Source organism: Fundulus heteroclitus, chromosome 10 (genome assembly GCF_011125445.2).
Source record: "Fundulus heteroclitus isolate FHET01 chromosome 10, MU-UCD_Fhet_4.1, whole genome shotgun sequence".
NCBI classification, from domain to species: Eukaryota; Metazoa; Chordata; class Actinopteri; order Cyprinodontiformes; family Fundulidae; genus Fundulus; species Fundulus heteroclitus.
The window spans coordinates 5,865,994-5,880,047 of record NC_046370.1 but is presented as its reverse complement, the minus strand read 5'-3'; the positions used below and the strand labels follow the sequence as shown (position 1 = coordinate 5,880,047).

Sequence of the window (14,054 nt, the reverse complement as noted above, 5' to 3'; positions counted from 1 at the left end):
CCTTTATTGTTCCACAATATGGAAATTGGGGCACGACAGAGGCATAGACACAGAAACAACAAACTATTCTAATTTAAAGTTAGTTCTAAAGCAACAGAGGGTGAGCTTGATCAGAAATGGCAAATATAAAAGTAAAAATAAATACAATAGAAAATATGGCACAATTACTGATGATATGACACACTTAGGTAAAAAAAGATTAAATATTAATGTTAAACAGTAGAAAACACTAGCCTATTTACAGAACAATACCAGATTGTATCCAATGAGCATGAGAGTACAGCAGCATCTAAAAGTATCTGAGAGACAGTGTACATTGCAAAAAGGGAACTAAAAGCAAGTAGAAATATCTTGAAATTAGTGTATTTTTCCTTGATTTAAGCAAAAATAAGACTATTTGCCAATGGAATGTGTATATTTACCCCTAAAATAAGATAATTAGATATCCTGCACCTGAAATAAAATGAATTGTTCCTATTTTTAGTGCAGAAATCTCATTCCATTGGCAAAATAGATTATTTACCAGCTCAAATCAAGAAAAAAATACACTACTTTGAAGAATTTTTAACTTGCTTTTAGTTCCCTTTTTGCAGTGTAAACCATTCGTGATCAGGCCAAAACCTGTGTAATGTAGAAATCGTGAAAATTATTGATTTAAGCCGATTCTAAGTTTGAGCTCAAAATAAACCAGGGGCTGTGTTCTGGTTAGACAGTGAAACACTAAAACTCAGAGATCACAATTGCTGTTTTTAGTAATTCACTGTCACACCCAAAAACTGTCTGTGGTGAGGAAGATTCTGGGTGGTAAACTCCCAAATTACCCGGCAGTGACCATGAGAAGGGCCTCTCGGGATTACTGTCTGGACAGGAAGCTGAATCAGAGATGACTAAACTGAAGGAGTGGTTTCATGGAGCCACATTTCTATCAGAACCAGGAAGACCCAAAGGTCTGTTTGAAGCTCTCAGCTTTGTTTGACCAGGAGGACCTCTACTGGTGGCATGGAGGTAAAAGATGAATTTTCCTGGTTTACTCTAGAGGCAATTGTCAGAAATGTATTTTATTTTTATCATTTGCTTTTAAACATAAAGTTAATGAATGGCGTGGCAATGTCTTTTAACACTTACCTCAGAACAAGAGACAATCCTTACATTGTTTAGACTCAGGTTGGCGGTTCCCTTGTACAGTTGATGAGCTGTCAACTTCCGTTTCTATAGAAATTAAACTTGTTTATATGTAAATTTTGTATGCATAACAGTTACAAAAACCTTTGTATAAAATTCAAAATTTGGACAAATATATTGATGACATAAGAGTTTAATTTAAGAGCTGATATTTAGTCATTCTCTATTGTTTTCTTGATAACAACCTAAATCACCAATAACTATGGCACTGTAGTGCTAAAAACAGTGATTTCAGACATTCCATGTTATTGTTTTTCTCTGCTTTTGTCAAGCAATACACACATAAGGGTTAGTACTAGATTTTATCACCATTGTTTCTGGTCGCTCAAAGAAAGAAAGAAAGAAAGAAAGGAAAAAAATGCCAAAGATTGTTTCAAAGAGCCATAGTCGTATTTCCAGGCATCATAAACTGTACATAAACACTGTAGAAATGCCTCTAAAAGCTCGTATGACTGATGACTGTGAAACATCTATTGCTTCAGTGAATTCTTTATTTTTTCAAAGCAACAGAAATTATTTACATAAGCTTAACACATGTCCAATTAATTTATGTCTCTAAAATGTTTAATAACTACATTTTAGGTCTAATCATTGTTTCAAACTCAGTCTTCTTTTCTAAATACAGTCAATTTTGGATCCATGAAAAAAAAAAACACACACACACAATGGTTTATCATTGCAGCATTGTTCTTCTTCTTCTTCTTTGTTACCACTAATAATATTTTAACTTGGGGTCATATCTTTACACCTATACCTGATTTGTGGGACATGTGATAAACCTAAGCAATGCTGTCATTTCTGTTAAACTCCTGGATATAATAAAGCTATTTTTATCATTACAAACATCAGAGATTTACCTGCATCACACAGGGACTTCAGTTACAGAGACTGATGCTTTGCACCATGAAAGTGGATCAGTAATGCTTCTTTATTTCATTTTTTCATAGCCTTGCTGTCAATACTATATTGAAAACTGAAGACATCCACACAATATTTATCTTTCTAAATGATGGCCACTTAGCAAAAGATAGATCACAAAGGTTTTATTACTTTCAGCTTTTAAGACCTACATTTCTAACATCCTGTGGCTGCTAGCTGCGCTGTAGTTCTGCTGGAGACTGATAGCTAAACATGAAATTTGGTTGATTTGATTTTAGCTGTTTTAGTTTTCTTGTCCTCCAAGTGGCTACTGCTAACAATGTCTTTAGTATCTTGCTTAGGATCAAATATATTCTTGCCGTTGCTTGTGCAAAGTTCAAAATATTTGCAGTAGATCTTGTAAAATGAATAAATCTTAAAAGCTGTGAAGTAGCTCTTATTTGCATACATACAAATGCATTTGGAATGATACACGAAGATAAAAATATGGAAAAAGTGATCAAATGTATCAATCTGCATGTTAAATTAAAAAGGTAGCAGCAGCCAAGGAATAAAGGCTTTAGATGATACTTTTAATTTCATAATTTCATTCCAGTTCACATAGAAGTATAAAAAAATGCACAGTAACATAAAAGAAGCATATTAGGCCCAGTTTATACAGCTTATCTGCAAAAAAAAGTTGATATAGGAGTGAGTTACACTTTAAACTCATCGTTCTGCATCACCTTTTCTCTTTTTGGACATTTCTGGGTTGTTTCAATGTGTTGTGTGGAAACTGACATCTAGTGGCAGGGTGCTGTTACTACACAGTTAAAAATAAACATTCACTACAGGAGGCACAGTTTTAGCCACTTTATACACTTTAAAAGGATATATGCCTCTACTTTATGACATGATATGCCTCTTTTTTTGACTCTGGAGGTACGGATAATTTACCTTGGCGGGCCAGATTCGGCCCCCGGGCCTTGAGTTTGACACCTGTGCTTTAGATATTTCACTGTAGCCTATGTGTTAATATCTATATCATCTATATAGATATTAAATGTACATATTCATAATATATTATTACAAATTTTGGAAGAGGAATGGACGACAACATATACTGCCTTTTCTGCCTTTATCCTTAATGAGGGATGCTTGTTTGGTCACAAAATGAATGACTTCACAAATTAAACTTGTTACTGTCTTCACCGTACCCCGTCTACGGTGAAACACCCTCGGTGGACCCAGCTCTTTTTACCCAGTCAGGCGACCCCCACTTACTTATTACCTTGAATGTAGGATGCATAAAACAGACAAGTATGCTTTTAGTTATATTTTATCTACGTAAAGACAGAGAAACAGTTACAGTCACACCAGCGCTGATGGGCTCCTGATCGGCAGGAAGCCCCGATTGCTCATCACACAAACATTATATAGGGATCTAGTTACACACCCATACAAGGGCAGTACACATCAAAACTGTGACATCAGCAGGGAAACTGTGTCACCTCCGGGGTGGTATCTGATAGATATGTGCCAATCTTTTGGGTCAGTGCCATTTAAGTGTGCCATGCAGTTCTGGAATAAACAGCTCGTTCCACTTGACCTTGTTGATATCCTAACAAACTCCACAGTATATATTCCTTTTTTTTTAAGTTTACATGCTCCTTTCCTTAAATAATTAAATTACACCGAATCAGCAGCATTATATGATCTTTACGCCTGTTGGTTTCCCAATACTCTATTACCCTAACTGGTAATCATTTGCCAGGCAGAAGCATAACTTCTCAATGACGTTGGACTCCAATTATTTTGAAGGCAAAACGAATCTCCTTTAGTTGCCACAAGGGGGCGATGTGGCAACATCATCCTCGATCTGCATCATATATCAACTGTGACGTCTTCCATTGAAGTTGAAAAGTAAACGATGCTTTATTAAAGAAAATACACAAATAATGTAGATATTCTATGTAAAACTTAACCATCTTAATTTATAGTATGAGGAAAGCAGAAATCACTTATTAATTATAGTTTTTGAGCCCATAATGAATGCAGTAACAGAGGATTAATGACTAACTCTTTTTGGAGCGTCATTATTGACAAGATCTCTGTAATACCTTTAAGTTTAATTGCTGAATATACTTACAATGTTACATAAGTATAATTAAGCATCTACATAACATAGAAAAAAGATCTGGTTTTACATTTATCATCGTCCAAGAAAAAGGAGACGTGCTCCAGTTCCAGCTGAAAATCCACAACAGGTCTTAGTTTGTACTGGAGGAGGCAACAGCTGGCCAAACTCAACACTTAGTGGCCAAAATAACAGAATGTCACCAATGTAAACGACATAAAACACAATCTGTGGATCTTTGTTCTGAGTCGAAGTTGGCAAAGCAGCAGATGGAGATGAGGGGTGGGGGCTGCAGGACAGGGACAGAAAGCAGCCCTGAGAGGGCGGAGAGAGGAATGTGAGGGGATGGGCTGGCGTGCATGGAAGGAAGGAGACTCTTGTGCCTTGAACTGTGCAGCAGCGTTGAATTACAGCCACAGCTGGACAAAACATCTGAGCTGCTGAGCTGAGTTGGGTCATACAGGCAGAGACAGAGACACGCACGTTAAATATTTGGGAAGCTATCACTGATCTTGCACGACTGGAAAAACTATGAGTCTGTCTCTTCACCGTTTAGCTCAGGATCAAAGTTAAAATTTAACTTTAAATTTGCTGAGGGTGGAGGAAAAAAATATGCAAAACACGCAAATACCTTTCAGGGCTACTCAAAATTGTTTTTCAGTCAGTTTAGCTCCAGTTCAGGGAGAAATGCTTAGGAAGGAAGCCGAAGAGAGATTGCTGAGCAGGAAAGTCCCTCTAATTGTTTTCCACGGTTGGCTCCACAACAGTGGAGAGAAAAGGCCTCCAATTTGGCACAAATAAACGAGGAAAGTGCATCAGCTACAAAAACACTTGGGCTTTCCTTGTGGAGCACATTTTTTTTTTAAAAAGGAAGAGAAGGCTAAGTGAAAAATGGAAACAACAAAAAAGATCACTTATAAAATACAATGGTCTAAGTGAGGATGTAGTGAGATGTGTTTACTGCAAATATTAGACTGGATTAAACCCCAGAACATAAAAAAATAAATGAATCTCGGGTTAAAAAAAAAACGACACAGTGAAGCAAACGAAAAATCATTAAGAAATAACGGTTTAAACTTTTAAAAATAATTAAAAATGTTTTAAAATTTTTAATTTAGAAAAGAAAATATTGATTTGGGTTGTTTAATGTTAAGAACATACACCTTGCATTCACATCTAAAGAATTAAAGGCTTTAAGGTCATGAAATGAAAAACTTTCATCTAGTATTGACCGTTTGAATAACAGAAAACTATATCTTACCAGAGATAAAATGTGTAAAACAACGTTTAATTTAAATGCATTTATTTAAGTGCAGATAAATTAATCATATTGTTTTAAAAAAATAAATCAGTGTAACTGAAACATTTTTACTTTGTTCTTCAATTTAACTTGATGAAAGTATTTAGCTACTTTCAATGAATAATTCACAACTTCCTGTCTCCCTGAGGTATAAATATGACAACACACACTGGTTTTTCCCCTTTCAGCCACTCCTAAAGATGGGAAAGACAAGAAAACATGTCATTTCAGTGAGGTAGACGTGTCAGATCACTAAGAGTGGCCTTTAGGCGACAAACGCCTTAGGTGGACTTGGTGTGACTGTGACGAGTACAACCCCTTTCAGAATCAGACATACTTTAATAATCCCAGAGGGAAATTACTTAAATCCTCCTTTTGTAATCTACATGCGTTTATGATGCCTCATGATCACCTCAAAGGTCCCAACAGGGATCAGGAAACTGAAATCGGCAATATTACGCCCCAGCTCCACAACAGGATGTGGAATTATCCCGTAACCAGTATGAACTCGGAGAGGTAAAACATGTGACTGCAGAAAGAGTCCAGCATAATGCAAAGACGGCAGCAGATAATGTTTGACCAGTGATTGGAGACGCATCATAATCCAGGATGCATCTAATCTGAGAAATGTTGGCTCAGCAGAATCTGATGAAGACGGTAACATGCAGAGGAAGGCCTGCAGACCTTTGCTTGCATATCAATCCATACAGGCCCTGGATCCAGGGAGATTTGCCGTGCATGAGCCGGGATTGGGTGACAGTTTGTGGTTGCATGTCTATTGTGGAGCTATGGTCTGAAAGGGTCTCATGTGGAAAAGCCCACTGTTGTTTTTTTTTGTTGTTTTTTATTATTATTAAAGCCAATAAACCTTTAGTGAGAGTGCCTACCATCATAACGTTTTTTAAAATACCCACATATTTTAAAAGAAAAATATTTGATTCAGCAAGAACACTGAAAATCATTTTTGGAGTCATGGTCCAGAATATACGGTCAAATTAAGACACAAAATGCTTTATTTTCAAACTTTGGTTCTAGTCCTATAATATTTTCTGGCATTGTGAGTAGTGTTGCACCGATACCGATACACGTATGGGGCGGGGCCCTGATCCAGCACTAAAATGGTGGTATCGGTATCGGCGAGTACCAACAAATAGGGCACCGATACCATTTTGATGTTTGTAAGTCACTTGAACGCAGCCTTCTCTCTCCCGACTATATTATACATGTTATATAAGTTCATGAAAGTTGCACTATTCTGGCATTTGAGAGCCAAAACTCAGGGTTTAAAAGAGATTATGCAATTGTTTACCTTTTTTTTGGAAAGATTATTCAATTATTAATGTAATTTTACTGTCTTACTGTTGCACTACTATTATACATGTTATAATTTCATGAATGTTGCATCATTTTGGCCTTCGAGAGCCAAAAGTTTATTCAACTATTGTCACCCATTCCAGGTATGCAATAAAAAGTTCTACTACCCTAAGTAGTATGCAGTTCTTCTTCAAACAGATGGTATCGGTATCGGCCAATCCTGCACAGCCAGGTTTCGGGTATCGGTATCGCGCCCAAAATATGGTATCGGTGCAACACTAATTGTGAGTACTTTTTTTTTTTAAACAACTTTTTTTTCTATTTTAAGGTGCAATGTTTAACCTCTTAAGGTTGAACTTTAGTCCAAAAATTGGCTTTTAGACATTTGAAAAAAATAATGCAAATATCAGTTTCTCTTCAAACATATGTCCGATCAATTGTCGACCTCATTTACAGATCTATCAGGAGACTATTTAAGCGCTTAAATAGTTTTGTGTCTTGAAAATCTATCAGTTTTTTTAGGTTTTTGGTTGGATTTTGCAACAAAAGGCTAAAAGCAACCAAACTTGTGAAGTTGTGACGCAGAGTTTCTGACGTTTTTCAGGGTCAGCTGTTGTTAACGGTTGATAAACATGGCCGAGGTCTGCCGTCAGCACAGGCAGACGTGCTCCTTGGGCTTGTTTATGTGAAGCTCCTTGGTTTGAGCACTGAAGCAATTAGTCAAAGCTGCGTTTTATACAAACGGTACCAGCGTTTGGTTTGTTGTGGCTACACGTCAAAGCCGTTGCTCAGTTGGAAGCTGTGTGTTCAGACCGTCTGTTAATACAATAAACGATTAATTGGATACGAGTCAGAATAAAGTGGACTTTTATTTCAAAAAAACAAGTGTTCCCAACAAAACGTTATTGACATATTGCACAACAATACAAACAACTGAATACTGACAAAAATCACAAAATTCATGACATTTCTTCTTGGTTTTGTATTCTCCTTTTAAAAAAGATTGGACAGATTTGTGGAGGAAGTGCTGGAAACGCCACCGAAACTCAATCCTCCTCTGCTTTCACTTCCTCTGTTGCCTCCTCTTTCTTCTCGCTGACGGCAGCTTCATTTTTCTCCACGTTTTCCGCCGCCTCTGCGTTGGACTTTGGCTTCTCTTCAGTCTTCTTGGGCTCGGGAAGAAGGATGATTTTCCCGATATTCTGACGATCGTGCATGCGCTTCATGGCTTCGGCGACCTGGAAAAATACAAAAAGATGCGATCAGAAGGTGTTGGAAGCAGTAAGCAAGCTTCGGGTTTTAAAAATCTTTTAATGCTGAACATTGAACACAGACAAACATTTAGAACCAGTCATGGCTGCACGCTGGATCAGAAAGCAGATCTGCTAACCAGATGCATTCTTAAAACGGCAATTAGTCTGTTTATAAGTTTCGTTCTTATTTATTCTGCATTCTCTTTAACTACGTGCGCTGTGTTTCTGTGCTTCAACGCTCTTACTGCGCCGCCCCGCCCTCTCGGAGCCCGGTGCTTTTATCAGCGGCCAGCCTTCAAAGCGTGAATCACTACGTTTAATGTCCTTCCACTCGTACCAAAATGTCCCAATTAAAATCAAATAGGAGAGTCAGTAGCTGTGTTTCATGCTCTTTTGTTATTAACGACACAGAACCAGCGGTGCTTCGGTGGGCGTGGTGCCTTGCACTTGAGATCAGGTGCGCAAAATTACGTTACATGTGATATAGGTGCGCGCTTTTAAGGGTCATTTTAAGGAACTTGTAATATCGGGGGCTTCAGCTCAGACCAATTATTCAATTCAATAAAATTTTATTTTATTTATATAGTGCCAATTCATGAAACATGTCATCTCAAGGCACATTACAAAGTCAAATTCAATCATATACAGATTGGATCAGATATATATAAGGGAACCAGTTGATTGCATTCCTTCTCTCCTCCATAAAGGATACCTTTACAGTCTTTATTTATGCATTTTCCCTACTGTTTATCCCTCACGCGTCGCGCACGAGGGTAAAATCTCGCAGCTGGATCATGCGTAAAGACGCAGCGTGAACCCCTGCGTGCTTTAAGTGTGGCAGCTGAGGGGAAAATGTTGGACCGTATAGGCTTGATTAAAACTGATTCTGATTATATATATATATATATATATATATATATATATATATATATATATATATATATATATATATATATATATATATATATATATATATATATATATATATATATATATATATAAGTGTTTCCCGCAGCGCTATCTTGGCGTGGCGACCGCCACGCCAAAGTCACGCTACCGCCACGCCAACATTCCAAAAAAAAAAAAAAAGTGACGTTAACACGCGCTTTCGCGCGTGCGTGAATGGCATGGAAAAAACACATGGATACCCCCGCTCCGCGAGTCTGTCCGCGGAAAACGTGTTGTCCAACCCCCCCCCCCCCCCCTGCTCCGCGAGTCGGTCCGTCCCCCACCCCCCCTGAAATAGAAAATATGACGGCCCTAATCCGTACTGGGAGGTAGTGCTAACTCCTAAATGTTCATGTATAAATGTTTAGTTTCATTATTTATCTAAGATAAAGTGAATAAGGTGCAGGTAATCACCAATAATTAACCTCATTCCACCCTTTTAAAAAATGCATTATCTAAAGTTAAGACACCCTAACCCAGACTGTTAGTGTTACCTCCTTAAGGTTGAATAAGTCTGTGGAAAGATTGTTCCACTCCTCACTTTCAGTTCTGAGATTATAGACGATTATTATTATTTTTTTTTTGCATTTTAAGCCCATTTCAAGTCACCCCACAGCATCTCAACGAGGTTAAGATCGGGACTTTGACCCAGCCACTCCTTTGTGGACGTGCTGGTACCTTTTGGGTCCCTGTTATGTTGCAGGGTCCAGTGTTGCTTCAGGTTTGACTGGTTCCCCACACATCCTGAACACTCAGAGATCATTTTCCCAGCCAAGCTCACCATTCTACAATGGTGAGCTTGGCTGGGCCTGCTGCAGCAACTTCTCCCCAAATCATGATTGTTGCTCGGTGCTTCATGGTTGGTATGAGGTTCTATTACTGAAGTGCTGAATTTTGTTTAATCAAAACATTCTCAGTTCTAGTATCCAATAAGGGTGGACGATAAAGTAATATCAGTATTTTTAGGCTGAATGCCGATATGCAATATTTATCTTAATATGTTTTTTTCCCATAAAGTAATTATTATAATTATTTTTTATTTTCATAAAGTAATAATCATCATAATTTATTTTCATAAAGTAATCATCATCCTTATTATTATTATTATTATTATTATTATTATTATTATTATTATTATTATTATTATTATTATTATTATTATTATTATTATTATTATTATTATTATTATTATAAAAAGGCCTCTCTTAATCAAAGCTTTATCCCAAATGTGTCACAGGCAGATTTTTTAACATACAGCTGTAGATAAATATGAGAAATGGCTGAAAAATAACCTACTGAAATACATAAAAGTTTATTCATAAACTTAGTTAGACCATCATGATATAAACAATATAGACTCACCTTATTTCTCTTTTTTAGAAATGTAGATATTTTTTAAATCTCAATATATTAACCAGCCCTAGTGTCCAAGTAATTCGATTTTAGACTCATCTATCCAAAGAACATTATTCCAGTAGTCCTAGACTTTGATTAGTCTGGCCTTTATGCTTTTCTTAAAGAGCAAAGTTAAACTTGTGCAGTCTTTTTTCCGACATGCACTTTTTTATCAACTGTACCTTTAGGTCCTGTAATGACATTTTAAGGTCTGTTGGAGACTTCTTTTAGCATGCTGGAAGGTATTTTGAATGTCCTTAACTCAGAGATCATTTTCCAGACAGCTGAAGGACTGATTTTAAATTTAAATTCTAGACCGCTTAAAATTTATTATCAGACTCATAAGCTGCTAACATCTTTACTGGAAAAAGTGAACAAAAAATTAGAGATTTTCTTGAAATTAGTGCATTTGTCCTTGATTTGAGCAGCTACATAATATTATCTGGCAATGGAACGAGTACTTTACCCCTAAAATAAGATAATTAGATATACTGCACTTGAAATAAGATTATGGAGATAAGTTGTTCCTATTTTAAGAGTAAAAATCTTATTCCACTGGCAGATAAGATTATTTACCTGCTCAAATCAAGGACAAATGCACTAATTTCAAGAAAATCTTTACTTACTTTTTGTTCCCTTTTTGCATCGTCAAGTCTGAAAGATCTCAGACAACTTTATGGTGTTCTTTCTCCCTTTGACAGTCAGGAGCACCAAACGAATAACTCAAAGTAGCCATGTTCTAATAATGTGGACCAGGTGCTATACACATGTTTTTAGCCATTTTAAGTGGGAACAAACGTCTCCTAATTAATTCCTCACAAGAAATTATTTTTCTTTTGTATTTACGGATTAAGAAATAATTTAAAAGCCCTTTACTTCAGTGATTTCTTCGGCTCACGGTTTTTGCGTTCTTGCTCATCAGTGACAATCGTGGTCAAAATCTTGAGTCATTAATCTTATTCTTCTTATTATTATTAACAACAATACAACAGCAATGAACAAAAATTCTTTCCAGTGCATTGAAATGTTGACAGGCCAGTGCTCCCACAGCAGCGTTCTTCAGACTAACCTCCTCAAAGTGGTAGCTGGAGTCGATGCGGGGCTTGATCTTCCCCTGCCGGTACAGCTCCAGCAGTGCGAGGAGGGTCCTCTCAAAGAGCTCCTGGTCTTGGATGTAACCCAGATGGAAGCCGGAGATGGCCTTGTTGGTCTGCATCAGCTTCAGGGTGTTGAGAGTGAGCTGGTTGTACCAGGTCTTTGCCATGGCCAGCAGGTTCTTCTTCTGGCCCGTCACACAGTTGGCTGCACCTGGATCCAGCCCAAAAGCAAAGACATTTTTCACCCCGCGTGCCACTTTTCATCAATAAAGTTTATCCTCTTTATTGATTCATATTTACCATATTCTAGTTTCACAGAGAAGAAGCTACATGAAAATGTGCTGCCTTACCAAAGACTATAAGCATGCCCAGAGGTTTTAACAAACTGAAGCATTTTTGGGTGTCAGCACCACCCAGAGGGTCCAGGACAATATCCACTCCTGCATAGAATAAACAAATAAAGAGGAACCAATGCAAACAACATCATGAGAAATAAAAAATAATGTCTGTTTCAGAAGAGTAAAAGCGTTTTGTTTTCTTACCCTTTGGGCTAATGTTGCGGATTTCGCTCACGTAGTCTTTGGTGCGGTAGTCGATGGGGTGAGTAACCCCTCCTTGGCTGATGGTCTCGTGTTTGGAAGCCGACGCGGTGCCGAAAATCGTCACATCCTGCACGGTCTGACACAGCTGGGTAGCAGCAATACCCACACCACCTACAGATGTGTGCACACACAGGTGAGTCTGGTACCGTCATGGGTTTAAGACCATGTCAAAGATCCCCTTTAACACTTTATATAATCATCAAACACAGATCGCTGCAGAAGATCCTTCATCCCACACTGCAAAACGGGAACTAAAAGTAAGTACAGTTTTCTTGAAATTAGTGTATTTTTCCTTGATTTGAGCAAATAAATAAGACTGGAATGAGTATCTTTACCCCTAAAATAAGATATTTAGATATCCTGCACTTGAAATAAGATGATCGAGATGATTTGAAGTGAAAAAATCGTATTGCATTGGCAGGTAGTGTTATTTATCTGCTCAAATTAAGCAAAAATACACTCATTTCAAGAAAATTGTGCTTACTTTTAGTTCCCTTTTTGCAGTGCATGGCTACATCCAGCCATGTTTAACAAATCCTGCAACAAATTCTCAGTTTGATTTTGGTCGGACTTTAACTGGACCATTCTAACACATGAATATGCTTTAATCTAACCCCATTTCTTAGTTAGGACCATAGACATCTCGCATTGCAGGCTCTTCAGCGTGTCTTCTAGGATCCCCATTAATTTAGCTCCATCCAGCTTCCCATCAACTCTGACCAAGTTCCCCATTAAAGAAAAATACACAACAATATGATGCTGCCACCACATTTCCATAGTTGTTATCTTTAATTAAGATCTTGCTGCTCTCAAGACAAAAAGTTTAAATATGGTCTCATCGTGTTTGCTGTGTCTCCTAAATGGCGCCTTGCAGGCTGCAAACAGGAACTTTTTAGTTTTACATTGAATAATTGCTTTTTTCTTGTCAGTGTAACATAAGGCTAGATTTGTCAGTGCACAGCAAAAGGTTTTCCCTTCAACAGATTTTCCCACCTAAACTTTACAGCTCCTCCAGATCTCCCCAGGGTCTCTTGGCTGCTTCTTTCATTAATGAATTTACTTTGGGATTCATTTACACACACCAGGCGAGTTAAAGGTGGATTTTATTCAGGGGCATCAGACTAATGGGGGCCTGAACACAAATGTACAGCACACCTTTCAGATTTCTATTTGTTAAACATTTTAAAACGGACACTTTCCTTCAACTTCCAAACTAGATCCTTCCTTGTGTTGGTCTGTCAAGGGTCAAGCTAACACATAAAAAGCTTCATTTTTGTTTGATTTCTATGACACGGTGTGTGCTATAACATTACATTCGGTTCTCCTGGGGCTGGAGGTGTGATTTTTCTGTCTACTGAAACCTTGGCTAAGGGATAAACTGCAGCGGAGATAGAAGCGTTTCTCTGGTAACGCAGCCTTCGACGGGTCATCTGGGTGAGCAAGTTCATCCGTTATCCCACTTGGCCTTTCCATCGCCCTGGCCTTTTGCAGATGAATTATACAGGTCAGTTCCCAACCATCTAGTTGCTTAGCACTGGCTGGTGGCCTTTGTGAGCGAGGATGCATGAAGGCAGAGAGACCGATAAAACAAACCTAATTCCTGTCCCCGAAAGGTTTTGCTGTTTCTTTATTATCTTTTACCCATAAGCCTCGTTAGCAGCGTTTGTCTGTAGCCAATCATCCTGAGGTCCGTACATTCAACATAAACAACAAAAATACCCAACAAACACCAATACATAAAGGTAATAGATCAACACCAAAATAAAATCTGCTGCTATGAAGCAATGTTTTTGTTTTTTCAGTAAAAGCATTTACATTAATATATGAATATGATCTCCTGGGATTATGTTTATACATACACACATAATGCAATACAACTGTATATCTAAAAACACACATGACATAGGTATATGACTGAAAATTATAAATATCCTTTAGGATAGTAATTTTTCTTGAAGATAGCTTTTC

The 14,054-nt window shown here is 37.6% G+C and overlaps 1 protein-coding gene across 1 annotated transcript in view; it reads right to left on the bottom strand.

Moving 5' to 3' along the window:
* Positions 1–7,641: 7,641 nt before the first annotated feature.
* Positions 7,642–14,054, bottom strand: part of LOC105919660 (synaptic vesicle membrane protein VAT-1 homolog) — a 28,104-nt gene continuing 21,691 nt past the window's right edge. The window contains exons 3-6 of the mRNA XM_012855028.3: positions 12,027–12,197; positions 11,835–11,924; positions 11,457–11,695; positions 7,642–8,029 (exon numbers count right to left, since the gene is read on the bottom strand). Coding sequence (XP_012710482.2) covers positions 7,838–8,029; positions 11,457–11,695; positions 11,835–11,924; positions 12,027–12,197 — 692 coding nt within the window. The 3' untranslated portion in view covers positions 7,642–7,837. The remainder of the gene's footprint in view (positions 8,030–11,456; positions 11,696–11,834; positions 11,925–12,026; positions 12,198–14,054) is intronic.